Source organism: Sphaerodactylus townsendi, linkage group LG16 (assembly GCF_021028975.2).
Source record: "Sphaerodactylus townsendi isolate TG3544 linkage group LG16, MPM_Stown_v2.3, whole genome shotgun sequence".
NCBI lineage: Eukaryota > Metazoa > Chordata > Lepidosauria > Squamata > Sphaerodactylidae > Sphaerodactylus > Sphaerodactylus townsendi.
In genome coordinates, this window is record NC_059440.1 from 24,016,749 (window position 1) to 24,033,771 (window position 17,023).

Sequence of the window (17,023 nt, forward strand, 5' to 3'; positions counted from 1 at the left end):
TCTCGCTCTCTGTCTTTTTTAGAGGCCTCAAATCTCTCAAGTGCAAATGGCAGCCGCTCAGACCGCAAATCCTCCCCGGCACACGACCCACCCCATCCCACCACGCCGCTGAGCGTGGAGCGCAAGAGAAGGCCACACAGATCGGAGGACCGTACCAGCCAATGTTTGGAAGCTGGTGCTGTAATGAGGTGGGCTGGGAAGATACGCTTCGCTTCACCCGAGGCAGGCATTGCAATGAGAAGGGTTTCCTACCTCCAGGTAGATGCACCTGAAAGGTTAAATAAATGCCACGCTGCACTAAGAGTCCAACCCTCTGCCATGCAGGAATGCACAATCCAAGCACTCCCGACAGCTGGCCATCCAGCCTCTGTTTAAAAACCTCCGAAGGAGACTCCACCACTCTCCGAGGCAGTGCATTCCATGGTCGAACGCTCTGACAGTCAGTGGTCAGCCAGTCCCAGGTTCTGGACAAGGGGTTTTTGGGAACAGCTGCAGCCAAATGCAGAGCAAAAGTCTGCAAGGGTCACAGAGGGACACGATATGAAGGGCGTCAGCACTCGTGAACACCTGCCCTTGGCCCACCTGTTCAGCAAGCCCCAACTTGCAATGAATGTTGCAGCTCTTCTGCACTGCACTCTTCAACTTCCCACCTGCCTAAATAGCCCCCAGGGTTGTGAACAGGAGAAAAATCCTGATCATACCTGAAGCTTCCTCTGCTGTGGAACACAAATACCCTTGAAATATTCACAAACAGTTCAGGAATGGGGTTGCCCGGTCTCCCACTACAAGGGGGTGGGGGGGCTCCCGCTGGTAATCTGTGCTGTCCACGGACACTCCAAGTGACACTGGAAGAATATAAAAAAGCAGCTATTGCATATGCCATGACACCACTCCCAGAGAAAACCCAGAAGTGATGTCAGGTACCACAGAGTTCCTGGCAATTCGTAGAGCTACCAGTCACTTCCAAGTCTTCCCAGAAGTTACTTCATGGCATAAATGACACAGTATTCCCCCCCCCCCACAACCCCCCATGTCCCTACTCTCACACCAAATTCCCACACGGTCTGCCAATCTAGGAAAGATTTGCATACCCGGATGTTTCCTCACTACAGAGTAATCCTCCGCCATTTTGGAAAAAGAGAAAAGGCTACTCAGCGCCTCTGCTCTTCTCCTGACCCAAGGCATTTCAGAAGCTCCTTCACTTCCTTCAGAGAAAAGATACATCTGACTGCATGTCTTTCATTAAACCTTTCACTGAACCAGTTTACGTATATGCAGATGAGGTTTATATAACAGTCCCCCATCCGTATATTTTTTAAAAATCCCCACAGACAGAAAATTAGTAGGTAAGGGAGAGGCCAGGCTAAAACTCTTATCCCTGACATCCTAAATATCTCTCTTCAGGGGGTTCTGTGTGGAAGAATGTTTGGTCACCTGCTCCTGAAAGGGAATATCCAACAGCCGGTTATACTCACCAGAATGAGAACCAGGTCTAAGATATATCACAGTTAACACTGGCCCTTTCCGTACAAATCACCTAAAATATTTCTGAAACATTTTCAGACTCCCCATCTTTCCTGAAATTTCAGTTTACACTCACCCTCTCAAAATGATCCATGGTTCCCATTATGTGGTGTAGTGGTTAAGAGCAAGGTGCGCTCTAATCTAGAGAACCGGGTTCAATTCCCCACTTTGCCACTTGAGCTGTGGAGGCTTATCTGGTTCACCAGATTAGCTTGTGCACTCCAACTCATGCCAGCTGGGTGACTTTGGGCTAGTCACAGTTTTTTGGAGCTCTCTCAACTCCACCAACCTCACAGGGTGTTTGTTGTGGGTGGGCGGGGGCGGGGAGGGGAAGAAGATTGTGAGCCTCTTTGAGTCTCCTTACAGGAGAGAAAGAGTGAATATAAATCCAAACTCCTCCTACTCCTCCTACTCCTACTCCTACTCCTCCTACTCTTCTTCTTCTTCTTCTTCTTTCTCTCTTTTTTTGAGCTAGATGTTGAATCAGTGCTTCAACACTTCAAAGACTTGTGCTGCAGTTCTCTGTATCTCATATACTCGATGCATTAAAGATTAACCCCCCCGAACTAAAAACCCAGAAATGGTACAAACAAACAGGCAACGGGGAGGTGGTGCGAAAGAAATCCAGGGCTGGCACAGAGATGTGGGAAACATCCTAAAGAGATCGCACAGGCAACTGAAGACACCTTCCAAACCATTTCAACCAAAGAATCATTGCAAAGGACATTTATTTTAAATGTCTTGAGACTGCAAATGAAACATTTGGGGGTTAAAAACAACGTGGAGCTCCGTGGAGGAAACGTTTCCTGCCTCAAAATGTTTTTTAAAGGTTTGTGTGGAAAGGGCCACTGATTACATTTAACCAGTTTACACCGGGCCTCAACTCTGCATCTCCTTCAAAACAGAACAGCTCCATAACCGGGCATGAAACCCCTGACTTGTTTATTACTCGATAATCATCACGGACTTTTGGCAGGCAGTTTTTCAACATGAAACGGAGCAATGTTCTAATTGAAAGCGATTTACTTCGGTCACCACCAAAGCCACGCACAGGTGTCCAAAGGGCCAGAAGGGAAGTGGCTGGAGGCAGCCATTCGGAAAATGAGTGATGCTTCACTTTTATCATACACAAGGACTGAGCCGACCCTGATTGAAGATCTATTTTCTCTCTATTCGAGCACCCCCTATGCTCACATAGACAATTTGCTCACAGTTCCAAATGATCAGTATTTCAAAAGGTTTCGCATCTGCACAGTTGGCAGCATTTGGCAGGGCAGCTGGCAGGATAGTTACTCTTGGCACTCAGTTCCATTTTACAAGGATTTTTTGGGCTAACATATGCCCCAGGATTATCCTGGGCATGCAAATCACACAAGAGCCAGCGTGGTATAGAGGTTAAGAGCAGGTGGACGTTAATCTGGAGAACCAGGTTTGATTCCCTGCACCTCCACCTGAGCAGTGGACTTTTATCTGGTGAACTGGATTTGTGTTCCAGGAGCAGCAGTGGTGTAGGAGGTTAAGAGCTCGTGTATCTAATCTGGAGGAACCGGGTTTGATTCCCTGCTCTGTCGCCTGAGCTGTGGAGGCTTATCTGGGGAATTCAGATTAGCCTGTATACTCCCACACACGCCAGCTGGGTGACCTTGGGCTAGTCACAGCTTCTCGGAGCTCTCTCAGCCCCACCTACCTCACAGGGTGTTTGTTGTGAGGGGGGAAGGGAAAGGAGATTGTAAGCCCCTTTGAGTCTCCTGCAGGAGAGAAAGGGGGGATATAAATCCAAACTCTTCTTCTTCTTCTTCTTCTTCTTCCCACTCTTCCACATGAAACCTGCTGGGGGACCCTGCACTAGTCACAGTTCTCTCAGAACTCTCCCAGCCCCACCTACCTCACAAGGTGTCTGCTGTGGGGAGAGGAACGGAAAGGAGTTTACAGGCCTCCTGAGTCTCCTTACAGGACAGAAAAGCAAGGTGTAAATCCAAACTCTGCTTCTATTTGAAAATACATACATTTTGAGTATGTATGTTGCTTTGGCTCCTGTGCAGCGCATGGAATTATCTTGGCACATGTTCACAAAACTGGATCGGACCACTATTCCCAGGCAGCAGTGAAAGCATGCACAGTGTGTGATTCAGTTTGGAATACTTGGTGGTTATAAACTTGGGAGTCACCCACAAAACTGGCAACCCTTCAGTACCTCAGAGACAAGCCATGCCATCTCCCAGAGGCGTGGGGGGGTGGGGAATGGCACCCGGGGCAACACATAAGAACATAAGAACAAGCCAGCTGGATCAGACCAGAGTCCATCTAGTCCAGCTCTCTGCTACTCGCAGTGGCCCACCAGGTGCCTTTGGGAGCTCATATGCAGGATGTGAAAGCAATGGCCTTCTGCGGCTGTTGCTCCCGAGCACCTGGACTGTTAAGGCATTTGCAATCTCAGATCAAAGAGGATCAAGATTGGTAGCCATAAATCGACTTCTCCTCCATAAATCTGTCCAAGCCACTTTTAAAGCTATCCAGGTTAGTGGCCATCACCACCTCCTGTGGCAGCATAAAAACACCAAATGAAAAGGTGGTATATAAGTATTTTAATAAATAAATACATTTTGCACAGTGTGGTAGGGATAGAAGCTACCCCTAAGAAAAAAATACCATATTTTTTTTTGTTTTTATGCTATCAGGAGGGTCATGTGGATGGTGGAATGGACAGAGCAAGACAGAAAAGTGAGGATGCACATGCGCAAAAGACTCACAAGTTAACACAGAACAAATGTGAGTCTTAATTTTAGAGAAACCAACGTTTTTCAGGTGTCCAAGAGTGCTGCAAAAATATTGCAGGCCCATGTGGGTGCAGTGGTTAGAAGAGAACAGAATTATGTCAGTCCCTATAGGGGAGAAAGGCGGGGTTATCTATAAACAAATGAATAAAATAATTTGAGCTCAAGCTGCCGTTCAAGCAGAGGAGTGATATACTCTGTCTCAGATGATGCTAGTTCAGTCAATTGAGGTGCAGCGGTCAAGAAAAATCATGTGCTTCCGCATTTGAATATAGTCCTGAACGAATATGAGAAACATCGTTCATTTTTAAGCGGTGCCTTTGACAAAACCATTACTTTGTGCATTACTGAACATGGCACTTTGATACAAGAGCATTTATAGTTCATCAAACTTTCAAACAGATGGAGAGAGCAGGGCTAGGTAGGCACTAGGACCCAGGCGGAGCATTCTACGACAAGGAAGGCCCGAGATGTTGAGTTCTGTGGCAGAGGAATATACAATCTACTAACATCTTTTTTCGAGACAGAGTCTCTAGCATGTCACTGATGACAAGCGGGATGGTAGAAGGAAACGTAGTTGCAGGAAGGATAACCGGACCAAACAGCAGTGGAACTGGATCTTGGCAGCAAGAGCTGGCACCCCAGCCTCGGGTCAAAAGCAGCAGGGCCTCGGTCCAAAGGTTTTTGCCAACTAAGGCAGGAAAAGGATGCTGATTCAAATGTGCAGATTAAAAGCCATGAATCATTCAGAGCTGAGCTCTCTGCGTTGAAAGAAATGTGCAGAGTTAAGGGGACAGACCCTGCCACACAGATCCTAGCTTTTTGTGAGACGTTAAATAAAGCAATGCTAAGGAAAAAAAGCATGGCGTAAAAACCAAGTGATATTAGAATGGAGCTGAAATGGAGGAGGGGCACATTTTGCAAAAAGAAAATGCTCCCACTAAAATGAAGACCCCCATTTTGGCAATGGCGTAGCACCAACGAGACAGGGGGCACGCAAAGCTCCAGGTGCGCCGCAGCGTGGCAGGGGCATGGCAGGGGCGTGGCAGGGTGGGAAGTGCCTCAACAGGGGCACAAGGCATGCACATGCCCCGGGCGCAGTTCCCCCTTTATCCACCCCGCGTTTTGGTAAGAACTGGCTGCAAGTGATGAGGAAGAAGTGCGCGACTCTCCCTCCAACTGGGCTTTGTAATGTAGGAGGTTAAGAGCTCGTGTATCTAATCTGGAGGAACCGGGCTTGATTCCCAGCTCTGCCGCCTGAGCTGTGGAGGCTTATCTGGGGAGTTCAGTTTAGCCTGTACACTCCCACACATGCCAGCTGGGTGACCTTGGGCTAGTCACAGCTTCTTGGAGCTCTCTCAGCCCCACCTACCTCACAGGGTGTTTGTTGTGAGGGGGGAAGGGCAAGGAGATTGTCAGCCCCTTTGAGTCTCCTACAGGAGAGAAAGGGGGGATATAAATCCAAACTCTTCTTATTATTATTATTATTACCCAGCCCAACCTGATTGGCTGAGTGGCACCATGATGCCTTCACCCTAGTTACATGATCCGTTATTGGCTGGATCAAGAATTACCAATTCTCGGTTAGGAAATTCTGGATATTTGGGGGATGGCGTCTGGGGAAAATGGGGTTTGGGAAAGGGAGGAACTGCACCAGGGAATAATGCCACAGAGTCAAGCCATTTTGTCCAGGGGAACTTATCCCTATCATCTGAAGATCAGTTGTAATTCAGGGAGACCTCCAGTTCTCATCTGGAGGTTGTCAAATGTCACATCAAGTCATTTCTCCTAAGGCAGCAGCAGCACATGAGAGTGAAAGCACACGAGAAACGTCAAGTCGGGGGAATCTTTGCAACAGGACATCAGAGCATTCGAAAATATTCACCTACAAAAATTGGTATCAGCCTGATTACCAAGAGCCCTGTGGCACAAAGAGGTAAGCTGCTGTATTGCTATCAAAGCTCTGATGTCAGGTTCAAGTAACCGGCTCAAATTCGACGGGGAGTCCAATCCAGAGGGAGGGCTGAATCCCCCTCCGGAGTTGACGCACCCCTGCTTTCGGGATTCCTACGTTGCTGGAAAGCCCTCTGGAGCAGGCAGGGCCAGGATGGATTGCGCTGCCAGTCTTCTTTCCCTACACGGTCAGGAAAATTAGTACCCAGCTTGCTGGGGGTACAATGCAGATGACTGGGGAAGACAATGGCAAACCACCTTGTAAACACAGTCTGCCTAGTAAACATTGTGATGTAATATTACCCCATGGGTCAATAATGACTTGGTGCTTGAGCAATGGACTGCCTTTACCTTTGCTTTTACAATACTGATGGGGAGGGAAGGCAGTACAGGATGGCCCAATCTCATCAGATCTCGGAAACTAAGCTGGGACAGTACTTGAACAGGAGACCACCAAGGAAGGCTCTGCAGAGGAAGGCCATGGCAAACCACCTCTGCTTCCCACTTGCTTTGAAAGCCCCTTGTTGGGGTCCTTATAGGTTGGAAGCTAACCCAGGTCAGTACTTGGAAGCACCAAGGAAGGCTGTGCAGAAGGCGACCATGACAAACCACTTCTGCTTCTCACATGCCTTGAAAGCACCTTGTTGGAGTCATTGTAGGTTGGAAGCTAACCAGGTCAGCACTTGGAAGCACCAAGGAAGACACCACAGAGGAAGGCCCTGGCAAACCACCTCTGCTTCCCCCTCGCCTTGAAAGCCCTTTGTTGGGATCATTATAGGTTGGAAGCTAAGCAGGGTCAGTACTTCGAAGCACCAAGGAAGGCAGTGCAGAAGAAAGCCATGGCAAACCACCTCTGCTTCTCACATGCCTTGAAAGCACCTTGCTGGGGTCATTACAATGTTCCAACATTGTATGTTGGAAGCTAAGTAGGGTCAATACTTGGAAGGGAAACCACCAAGGAAGATACCACAGAGTAAGACCATGGCAAACCACCTCTGCTTCTCACATGCCCTGAAAGCTCTTCGCTGGAGCCACCAAAAGTCAGCTGCAATTTGACGGCGCTTTACGCCCACAATCTTAACGGTTCTTTGCATTTCACTGCAGGCTCATGCGACCATCTCATCCAAACAACATGTAAAATTTATGCCATGTACATAATGTTAATTTACTGGCGGACAAATATGGTGCAAAGTAAAGAATCCTGGGTTGGGCTGTCAGAAAGAACTGGCGATTTCGAAAGAGGGGATTTTGAGGTTGAAACAGCAGGCTCGAGAAGTTTGGAACAGCCCGTACCCTGAGCCCCAGACCCATCTTCTGTCCTTTGCCGTGGGTGGTCTGCGCCAGCTCCCACCCACTCAGTTCAAATGTCATTTGACCACCCAGAGATGAGTTCTAGTGTACTGCTCTAGGGGATGGGGGGTGGTTCACTGCAGAGACCGTCCCCCCCACCCCCCACCCACATCGTCCCCCTCTCCAAGCTGAGAAGAACCCACAGGGAAGAGCCAAATTCTTTGGCTTAACAGACTGTTTATAGAGACTTCTTTTTACAGGGAAGATGGGTAATATAATCCCAGCCTCAGCATTTCTTCAACTGCTCTGCAAAGCTTCAGCTGTGATTAAAGAACTGGCAAAGCCCCACTGCCCATAAAAAATGAAGGGTCGGGGACAAGGCTTTTCCCTGCTGGGTAGAGCTTCAGGAAAGAACAGTGCGCTGCTAAATCTTAGGCCATAGAACCAAAGTCTATGGCCCAAAGACACCGCTGAAGTTCTCCTCCAGACAGTGGCCAGCACAAGAGGGACCCTTCGAGGCATGGAACTGCTTTCATTCCAAACCACCCCACTTTTTCTGAAGAAAAAATATCTGGAGAGCTGCTCTGTCTTAGCAACAAGGGACCTCTCGGCCACACGATCACAGCTGTTGAGGCGCACCGAAGCAGCGTGCTTCAAAAGCCTCACGCACGCTGCACCACGGCAGACGAGGAGGAAATGCGGATCCCAAAAGCAGACTCTCTCTAGCCGTGGTTCTTTCTCAACAAGCCGAAACGAGTGTTTCTCTCATGTCAGTTTAAGTGATTTATCAGAGCCATGTCAAGTAAAGAATGTTAAGTAAAAAAAAAAATGTATTTATTGCAGAAAGAGTACGCCCGATGTGCCAGAAAAAGGAACACTCCTCACAGATGCCTGTTTAGCTTTTCCTCGAACCCCTCCAAGAAAAGAGGCTCCGTCACTTTCTCTGGCAGCCCGTATGATCTTACAGCTTAGAACATTTTGCCAGGCTTAGCCTAGATCTGTCTTCTTCATCCTGCCTTCGGTGGATATCACAAAAACAGTAATTCTTCTTTGTCCTGACATGCTTTTAAATATTTGAGGGGGGGGGGGGAATAAGTCAACATACCATGTATTTGTTTTTGTCTAAGCTCTGCAGTCCCACATCTTTCTGCTTGCCTTTATTCGCTTTGTCTTTAGGATTCCACATGACTGTTGAGATGGAAGCTGGATAAGATGCTAACAGAGGCCTATCTGACAGGGCTGTGAGGATAACAAGGGGAAGGGCAAAACACACCCGACATTCCGAGAGATTTAAAGAGAGGGCGGGATTTAAATGCACTCGCGGGAGGGACAGATGAAGAAGAGTTGGTTTTTATACCCCGCTTTCCCCAACCTTTGAAGATTCTCAAAGCAGCTTACAAAGCTCCTTTCCCTTCCTCTGCCCAGAACAGACACCTTGTGAGGTAGGTGAGGCTGAGAGAGTTCTGAGAGAACTGTGACCAGCCCAAGGTCACCCAGCAGGTTTTCTGTACAGGAGTTGATATGTACACATATATAGTTCATAGTGTTTTAAGCCATATACATATATACACATATAGTTAGCCTGCACAAAGGGTGGAGCACGTTACATAAAATCATCTTAGCTAACGGTTGCTGAAAGTCTGGTAAACACAGAGGAATGCAGGAGCAGCCTGACACTGGCTTGAGTTGGCAGAAACAGGGGGACCCTCAACAGAGATAAGGAGTTAGCAAGATGATAAGAATTAGCAGAAGACTTGATTGCTATAGAAACTTTATACCGTATATACTCATGTATAAGTCGACCCGCATATAAGTCGAGGCACCTAATTTTACCACAAAAAGCTGGGAAAACGTATTGACTCGCGTATAAGTCGAGGGTGGGAAATGCAGCAGCTGCTGGTAAATTTCAAAAATAAAAATAGATACCAATAAAATTACATCAATTGAGGCATCAGTAGGTTAAATGTTTTTGAATATTTATTTCAAAGAAAAACAGTAAACTGGCTCTGTAAGTGGAAAAGGGAGTCAACAAAAACAATATGGTCTCAACAATAACTTTAAAAGTACAAAAACCTTAGCTCAATCAGCAACCAAGCTAAAACACAAGAGTTAAAATCCTTCAAAACTGGATTCCTCCTCCTCATCATCTGTATGTCCAAATGTAACCCAACTTAGATTTTAAGAGGGATATTATCAGAAATGGAAAATCTACTATTAGCTTCCATTGTAAACAATGGGGGATGGGGCATCCTCTTTGGGGATCAATAACTTTGGATCCCCTGACCCACACTTCACCAAACCTGGCTGGTATTGTAAAGAGACTCTCCTGATGAGACCAGCCAGGTTGGGGGATGGGGGACTTTGAACCCCCTGAACCAAACTTTACCAAACTTGGCTGGTATCATCAGGGGTGTCTTCTGAGGGTACCCTGAAATTTTGGTGCCGCTAGCATAAAAAACTGCGCCCCCTGCTGGCCGGCAAAGCAAAAACACACAAAAAATTTTAATGACCCGCATATAAGTCGAGGGGAGCTTTTTCAGCATTAAAAATGTGCTGAAAAATTCGACTTATACATGAGTATATACGGTACATGAGGTGTTTTAGACTCACGTTACATTACAAATATGAGATGGAAAGGTGTGGTAAGAGGTGGGATAAGATGACCAGGTCTGTACGTTTACTTGACTCAACCCAATGAGCAAGAAGCGGGGAGGTATGTTTTTCTAACTATAAATTATGTTACACAGGCGGCAGCTCTTCGAACCTGCCCTCTGTCTGATTTTTACGGAGAGTTGTGGTTCCCAACTACGCAGCCGAACGAATGCTTTGAATAAAAACCTCTGAACACTGAAGAATCTTGTGGATGGTTATTTTTGAGTAACCGGACAGAGCTGTTGCTCTGAGGACAGGGCCTTGCCCTGTGCCTATCGGAGTGGGGAAACAAACCTGGTTCACCAGACAAGAGTCCGCCACTCCTGTGGAGGAGTGATGGATCAAACCCACTTCTCCAGACTAGTCCGCCACTCTTAACCACTACAGTGCACTTGAGGGATGGATAGATTGATAGACGGATGGATAGATAGGCAGGCAGGCAGGCAGGCAAAAAAGGGACAACTCAAAAAGGCCAATAAGGCGCGAAAAGCAGCCTCCTGAAGAAAGAACCTCTTAATAGTTGTGCAGCTCCTGAAGTAGGATCCGAAAAATTGGAACACAACTTCTATAATCCCTTAGATTAGGACCAACCAAATGATGTCCAACGTTAACAGAAAGACACACACCCCCGCAGTACAGAAGGCAGGGTCTTTCCTTCCCATCATTCCACACTCAATGCAAAGAGGGGGAAACTATTTCCAATCCTGGCAGGTTTCAAACGCAGCCACAATTAATCGAAAGCATTTTGTCTTTCTTGGCTGTGAAAGCACCAACGTTTGCATCTAGCAATGGGGAAACCCACACAGCGTCAGCAACGCCACACAATCCCATGCGCTTTTCCCTGTGCCAGCTGTTTCGTTTGTGATTATGCTTGGCTCAGCACAAGCAAAACAAAACTAAAACCCACAACATTTTTATTCCTGAAAGCACTGGCTGCCCACGCAGCAGGCTGTATTGGATTCAGTTGTGTGTGTTTTGGGGATGGGGTGGGGGGTTATCTCAAAGTATACGCATGTTGGTCAGGCATGGTTTTCTGTGGGCCAAAGATTCCAGCAAAGTACAAATAATATCAATAAAATACTCTACAGGTTGTGAGCCACAGACTCTGTTCGCGATGCGGTAAAGGGGAACGAGATAAGAAAGCATTTTGTCAGGTATCTGCTCCTGTATAACCTCTCCAGCATGCTAGGGAGAAGGAGAACCCAACTTTGATTACATTCCCCAAACAGCATCAGTGAAATTCCAACTGAAGTCAGAATGGAGATTTTTTCCCTCAATACTCAGCCTTGCTGGCATTTCTTCTATAGATTTTGGCAAATACCCCAATGTGCAGTTGCCTGTCCTGAAAACTGGCAGACTTCGTCACATATCAGTACATACCATCTGATTGGAACATCTATATCGAGAGAAAGTAGATCTCATAAAACCATATTCTCAGAGTAGCAGGCTGTTGACTTTTATGACCAATTGGTAAGCAAGCCCCCAAAAAATCACTTTTGGAAATGCACCGCTGAATTAATTGGGCCTTGGTCTTATGTACAGGAGTAACCTTGATGTCTGTATCAATCAACGCCCACTGGACATCAACCACTACACAGTGACAACAGCTAAAAATATTGTCGTGTCAACCATACAACGCTGTCAACTATTAAATCACTCAGACGCCAACCATCCAAGGCAAACACCGAACAATGCTTGAATGTCAGCTGTCAAATGCTGCCAAATACCAATTACCCAAATCAAAATATCATTGTGTGGAGAACGGTCAACATCAAATATTTAGCAAACAGCAGAACTATTTGATTACTACAAAAGACCAACATTTGCAGAAGTGAATCTCGAGAACGGAGAGACGGTCAAACCGAACAAGTCGTGAATGAATTCTCCAGTACAGTAGCTGTGCCCTCCCCCCCCACACACACACACACAATTTATATAGACGCTGTGACCATAGATGGGGTTTAACCATTTCCCTTCTGTACTGTTTTCTGGGTCTCAAACAGTACCTTGAAGTTGCTACTTTCTCCTCTGCCTCAATGGGCAATACACCGGCAAACAAATGAGCTTCAGTAAACAGCCACAAGAAGGAAAAGGTTAACTGTGTAGCATAGCCCAGATCCAAATCACTCCCCTCACAACCACTAATACAAACTGGAGTGGGGTTATATGCACACATCTCCCAGTCTTTTGTTCTGTTTGGTGCTCTATAGCCCAATCCAGGCTGAGTTCCTAGCCCAATGTAGGCTGATCCGTGCTATAGAGCTCCCCTTCCGCATTAGAGTCGTAAAAAATGGAAGCCACGTGGTCTCTCTGAGGGGCTGCTAAAAGCCGCCATCAGCCCCTAGGTCAAGATGCTGTCTGCTCCTTCTTTCTTTTTTGTATAACATTTTTTCTCACATATAACAACAAACCGCTGTTGTTCCGGCATCTTCTTCTTCTTCGTGCTGTTCACAGCCAATCTAAATATTCCGAGGTAACAAATCAGATCGCTGGCCCAGATTCACAGTTATTGCAGCCTCGAAGTTGTGGACCCCAGAAGTTGACCCCCTCCTTAGGAGCCTGGTCCCCCTAGCCTAGGCGAACCCCCTAGCTCTCCACAATTCCAAAAACTTTCCAAAGCTCAGAATGGCGTGATACACCCATCCTGGCCAGTATGAAAACGTTCTCTTTGCTTTCCCCCTTGTGTCTTCCACACCCCCTTCATTTCCGCCATCTTAGCCCTTCCATTCCTGTATACGAAAGCATGCAAGGGGGGCGGGGGTCAACTGAAATTAAATCCATTTACATCTAGACAGGATTCTCGGCATGTTTTGCTGGATCTCTCCAGGCTCAATCAAACATGATGCGGGAGACCAAGGATGAGATGGGAGATCCTGATCCCATCCCACCTCCACTTGAAAGCAACCATAGGGGAGGATTCCAATTATATTCAGTGCAGCCGCGCTAAAGGAGGGGGATATTTATTTCCTGTTCCCATGCCATTTTCCCATCAAAATCTCCCATCCCGGAGCTGTCAGTAAACCAGCAGGTGGGAAGGGGAGAATTCGAGGCACAATGCAGAGCGTCAGCCACAGGAGTCCACGGCAGCCCCTGTAACAAAGACTTTTGTAGCACCTTAAAGACAAACCCACGGCTGTAGAGTAAGCTTCCTGCGAGCCAGAACATGGGATGCATAATGTGGTAAGTTCATCTGGCAAAGGGGAAGCCGATTCACAAGAGCTCCTGCCACAATAAAACTTATTTTTTTTTATTGTTTAGGCAAAATGTAGGTCATACTGTTTCCATCTCGAAGCTCAGCTCAGCAGAGGGGGTCATGGCCAGACTGGGAAGATGTTCAGACGGAGGGTTCAAGGCACCCAAACTCCTCCCCAGCCCCAAAGTTCTGGCCAACATCACAGCCCCTTCTGCGGTTGGTTTTAACTTGACGAAGAAGCAAAAAAAAAAATCAAGAAATACACGTTAGTCCATGTTTCAGCCTTCAGTGTTTACGGCAGCCAATTTGTTTTACTCCTTTGCAAACATCTTCCGATTCCCCAACCCCCTTCCCGCACAGACCCGGACTACTTTCATCGCAAACAATGTGCCGAGAATCCATGTTCGCATATAGAAAAAGAAAGCTGTTGATCTCTGAGCAGGAAGGTCACTTGCACAGAATCTATGCTTTCATTCTGCTAAGGGCTATCTGCGAAAGCAGACAGGTTGTATCTTTTACAGCTTTAGAATCCCACGGGAGCCAACTTGGGAAATCTGCAGCCTGTCTTCATTCATTCTGCACAGATCCATACATGGGGTTTTGTTTTATTTATTCTTTTCCGGTGCTGATCAACAAGGCCTCTACAAATAATTGAAAATCTACAGAAACACCCTCCAACGGCACAATCGAAATTCAGCTCACTGATCCCCTTCTCTTTGGAAAAAAAGAGGCTTGCCGTCGGTACGGCAAAGAAAAGATCCAGTGTCTGGGTGCTGTAGTGAGGGCACTGCAAAGCAGGTGAGTGAAGAAACCAGGTTCGAAAAAGGGAAAGCGTGGGTGGAAATATTCCCTATCATGAAAGAAAACCTGGGCCTCCTTCAGCCTTTGTTGGGTGGGATCTCCAAAGGTCATCCATCCTTCGGAAATTAGATCAAGCCTCACAAAAAGGCTGTTTATAGGAAAGCTAAAGAAGAAGAGGTGAAAGAGTTTGGATTTATATCCCACCTTTCTCTCCTGTAAGGAGACTCAAGGTGGCTTACAAGCTCCTTTCCCTTCCTCTCCCCACAACAGGCACCGTGTGTGGTTCTCCAGATTAGAATCCACCTGCTCTTAACCACTACACCACACTGGCCCCCAAAGTCCTCCTGGACCTCGCAGCCAAGAATTGGGGTGGCCATTTCTCAAACATCTCCATCCCTAGCTGTTGTGGGTTTTCCTGGCAGTGCGGCCGTGGTCAGATAGGGTTTGCTCCTAACGTTTTGTCTGCATCTATGGCTGGCATCTTCAGAGGATGTTACAGTGAGATGTGTTTCTCTCAATGGCATGGCGTGGAGTGATTGTGCGGCAGTGTATATACGTTGTCCACCTCACAGGGGGATGGGGCACATTTGCCTGGGTCTGGGTGGAGTTCATTTACAGTTGCATTTGCATATATATACGCCCCATACAATCACTCCAAACTGTGTCCTGGAGAGAAACACAAACATACTTCTGAAGATGCCAGCCACGGATGCGAGCGAAAGGTCAGAAGCGAAAACTACCAGACCACGGCCACACAGCCTGGGAAACCCACAACAGCCAGTTGATTCCGGACATAAAAGATGGACATTAAATCTCCATCTCCGATCCCACCCAATGCCTGCTGGTCCCACAACACATGGGGGTGAAAGAAGTAGGTTTTGCTCCTCTTGAAATAAAAAAGGACTGAGCTATCAATTGTCACCTGTATCTTGGGCTCTCAAGGTTCTACATGATGCATTCAATGCTGCCGGTCAGTGAGGGCAAGTCACATTCCACTTAGGGCAAGCTGTGGCCACAGTCAAAGGCAGGGGAGGAGCAAGAGGGAACTGCCCCCGGGGAGCGCAAATGCTTTGTCCCCCAGCCGCGGCGCCACCTGCCCCCACCCCGGAATGCCCCCTCCATAGCCTGGCCACGCCCCTGCCACAGTGGCGCCCAGGGTGTCGTGCCCCGCACCCCGTTGGCACTGCACCACTGGCCACAGGAAGGAGATTATTTTTGTCCATCATTCAAATTGGTCGATGAGGTCAGCCATTCTCACCTCCAATCACAGTGCAAGATGGAACTATTTCTTAATTTGCCTATTTATTCAACTTATAGGCCGCCCTTTCCCGTGGGGCCTCAACGTTGATTTTTAACACTAAAATCGAAACACATCACTCCTGCTGGTCAGTGAGGGCAGTCCATTCTCACCTTAGATCACAATGCAAGATGGCACCATGCATGCATCCCGCTTGGTAGTAAGTGACAGTTGCCAATTCTTATCTCAGGTCATAGCACAAGATGAAGCCATGAAACCATACGGGCATCAGTCTGGATGATCAGTGAGGGCAGTCTGTTAATATTTCAAATCATAACAAAAGATAACACCATGCACGCATCACTCTTGCTGGTCAGCGAGGGCAACCGGTTCATATCTCAGATCATAGCACAAGCGGACACCATGCATACCTCAGTCTTGCTGGTCAGTGAGGGCAGCCTATTCCTATCTCAGACCACAAACAAAAGATGACACCAGGCACACATCACTTTTGCTGGTCAGTGAGGGCAGTGTTCTTGGCTCACAGCACAAGATGACACCAGGCACACATCAGTCTTGCTGATCTGTGAGAGCATCCTGCTCTCAGATCGTAGCAGGAGATGACAATATGCAGGCATCACCTTTGCTGGTCAGTGAGGGCAGTCCATAGTTAACCCAGAGGCTCGGCCCTGAGAAGTCCCCAGCCACTCCATCCCTCCTGCTGGTCAGTGAAGGCCGCCGGGTCTTCCCTTTCCCTCCAGACGCCCCCAGTGGCCATGCCGTCCATGCCCGCCAGGTAGGATCGGCCACGATGTCTTGCTGGCCAGTGAGGGTATCCCGCTCAACCAAACCCCACATTGGAACTGGGGGTGGTGAGGATGTGCTTCCATCACTACCCCATTGGGCGACCGAGGCCGAGCTCCAACCGGGCGGCTCGGGCGAGGGCGCTGTCCGGAGCCACGTTGCGGACCCCCCTGCCCATTGGCCTCCCAGCCCGGCCCGGCGGAGCCCCGGGGAGACCCCAGACGGCGAGCGGGGCTCTGGGAGCGCGCCCCGGCGGGGCGCCCCGCAGCTCCGGCCGCCCTCCCCTTCCTCCCCTCCCCTCCCGGGCTCACCTTCCACGGCGGCGATGCGCGGCAGGAGCAGCAGCAGCAGCAGGAGCGAGAGGCGGAGCAGGAGCGCGCCCGGGCCCGGTGGCGGCGGCGGTGGCTCCATGGCGCGGCGCTCTGGGCGGCTCTCAGGCGGCCATGGAGCGGCTGCGAGCCGGAGGAGGAGCGGCGGGCGCTGCCTGCCCTGCCCGGCCGCCTCCTCGCCTCCCCGCTCGGGCCGGCCGTCTGGCGCGCGGGGGCAGCCGCGGCGGAGCGACAGAGGGAGGCGCGCTCGCCGCCCGCCCGCACGGCCGGGGATGCGGCATCGGCGGGGCGGGCCGCGGAGGGGAGGGGAGGGGAGGGGAGGGAGGGGAGGAGACTGGGGAGGGGGCGTCGGCCCAGGGGCTGCCTGCCTGCCTGCTTGGATGGATGGATGGATGGATGGATGGATGGATGGATGGCCAGGGCCGCGCCACGCCAGGCCCGCCAGCGCCACGGAGACCCCCCCCCT

General features: G+C 48.9%; 1 protein-coding gene across 6 annotated transcripts in view; it reads right to left on the reverse strand.

Moving 5' to 3' along the window:
- The window catches only part of EPHB2 (EPH receptor B2), a 93,844-nt gene extending 77,022 nt beyond the window's left edge, over positions 1–16,822 (reverse strand). For all 6 annotated transcript variants that reach the window (XM_048518964.1, XM_048518962.1, XM_048518961.1 and 3 more), the window contains exon 1: positions 16,540–16,822. In XM_048518964.1, the coding sequence (XP_048374921.1) occupies positions 16,540–16,639 (100 nt within the window). In that variant the 5' untranslated portion in view covers positions 16,640–16,822. The remainder of the gene's footprint in view (positions 1–16,539) is intronic.
- Between the last annotated feature and the right edge of the window lie 201 nt (positions 16,823–17,023).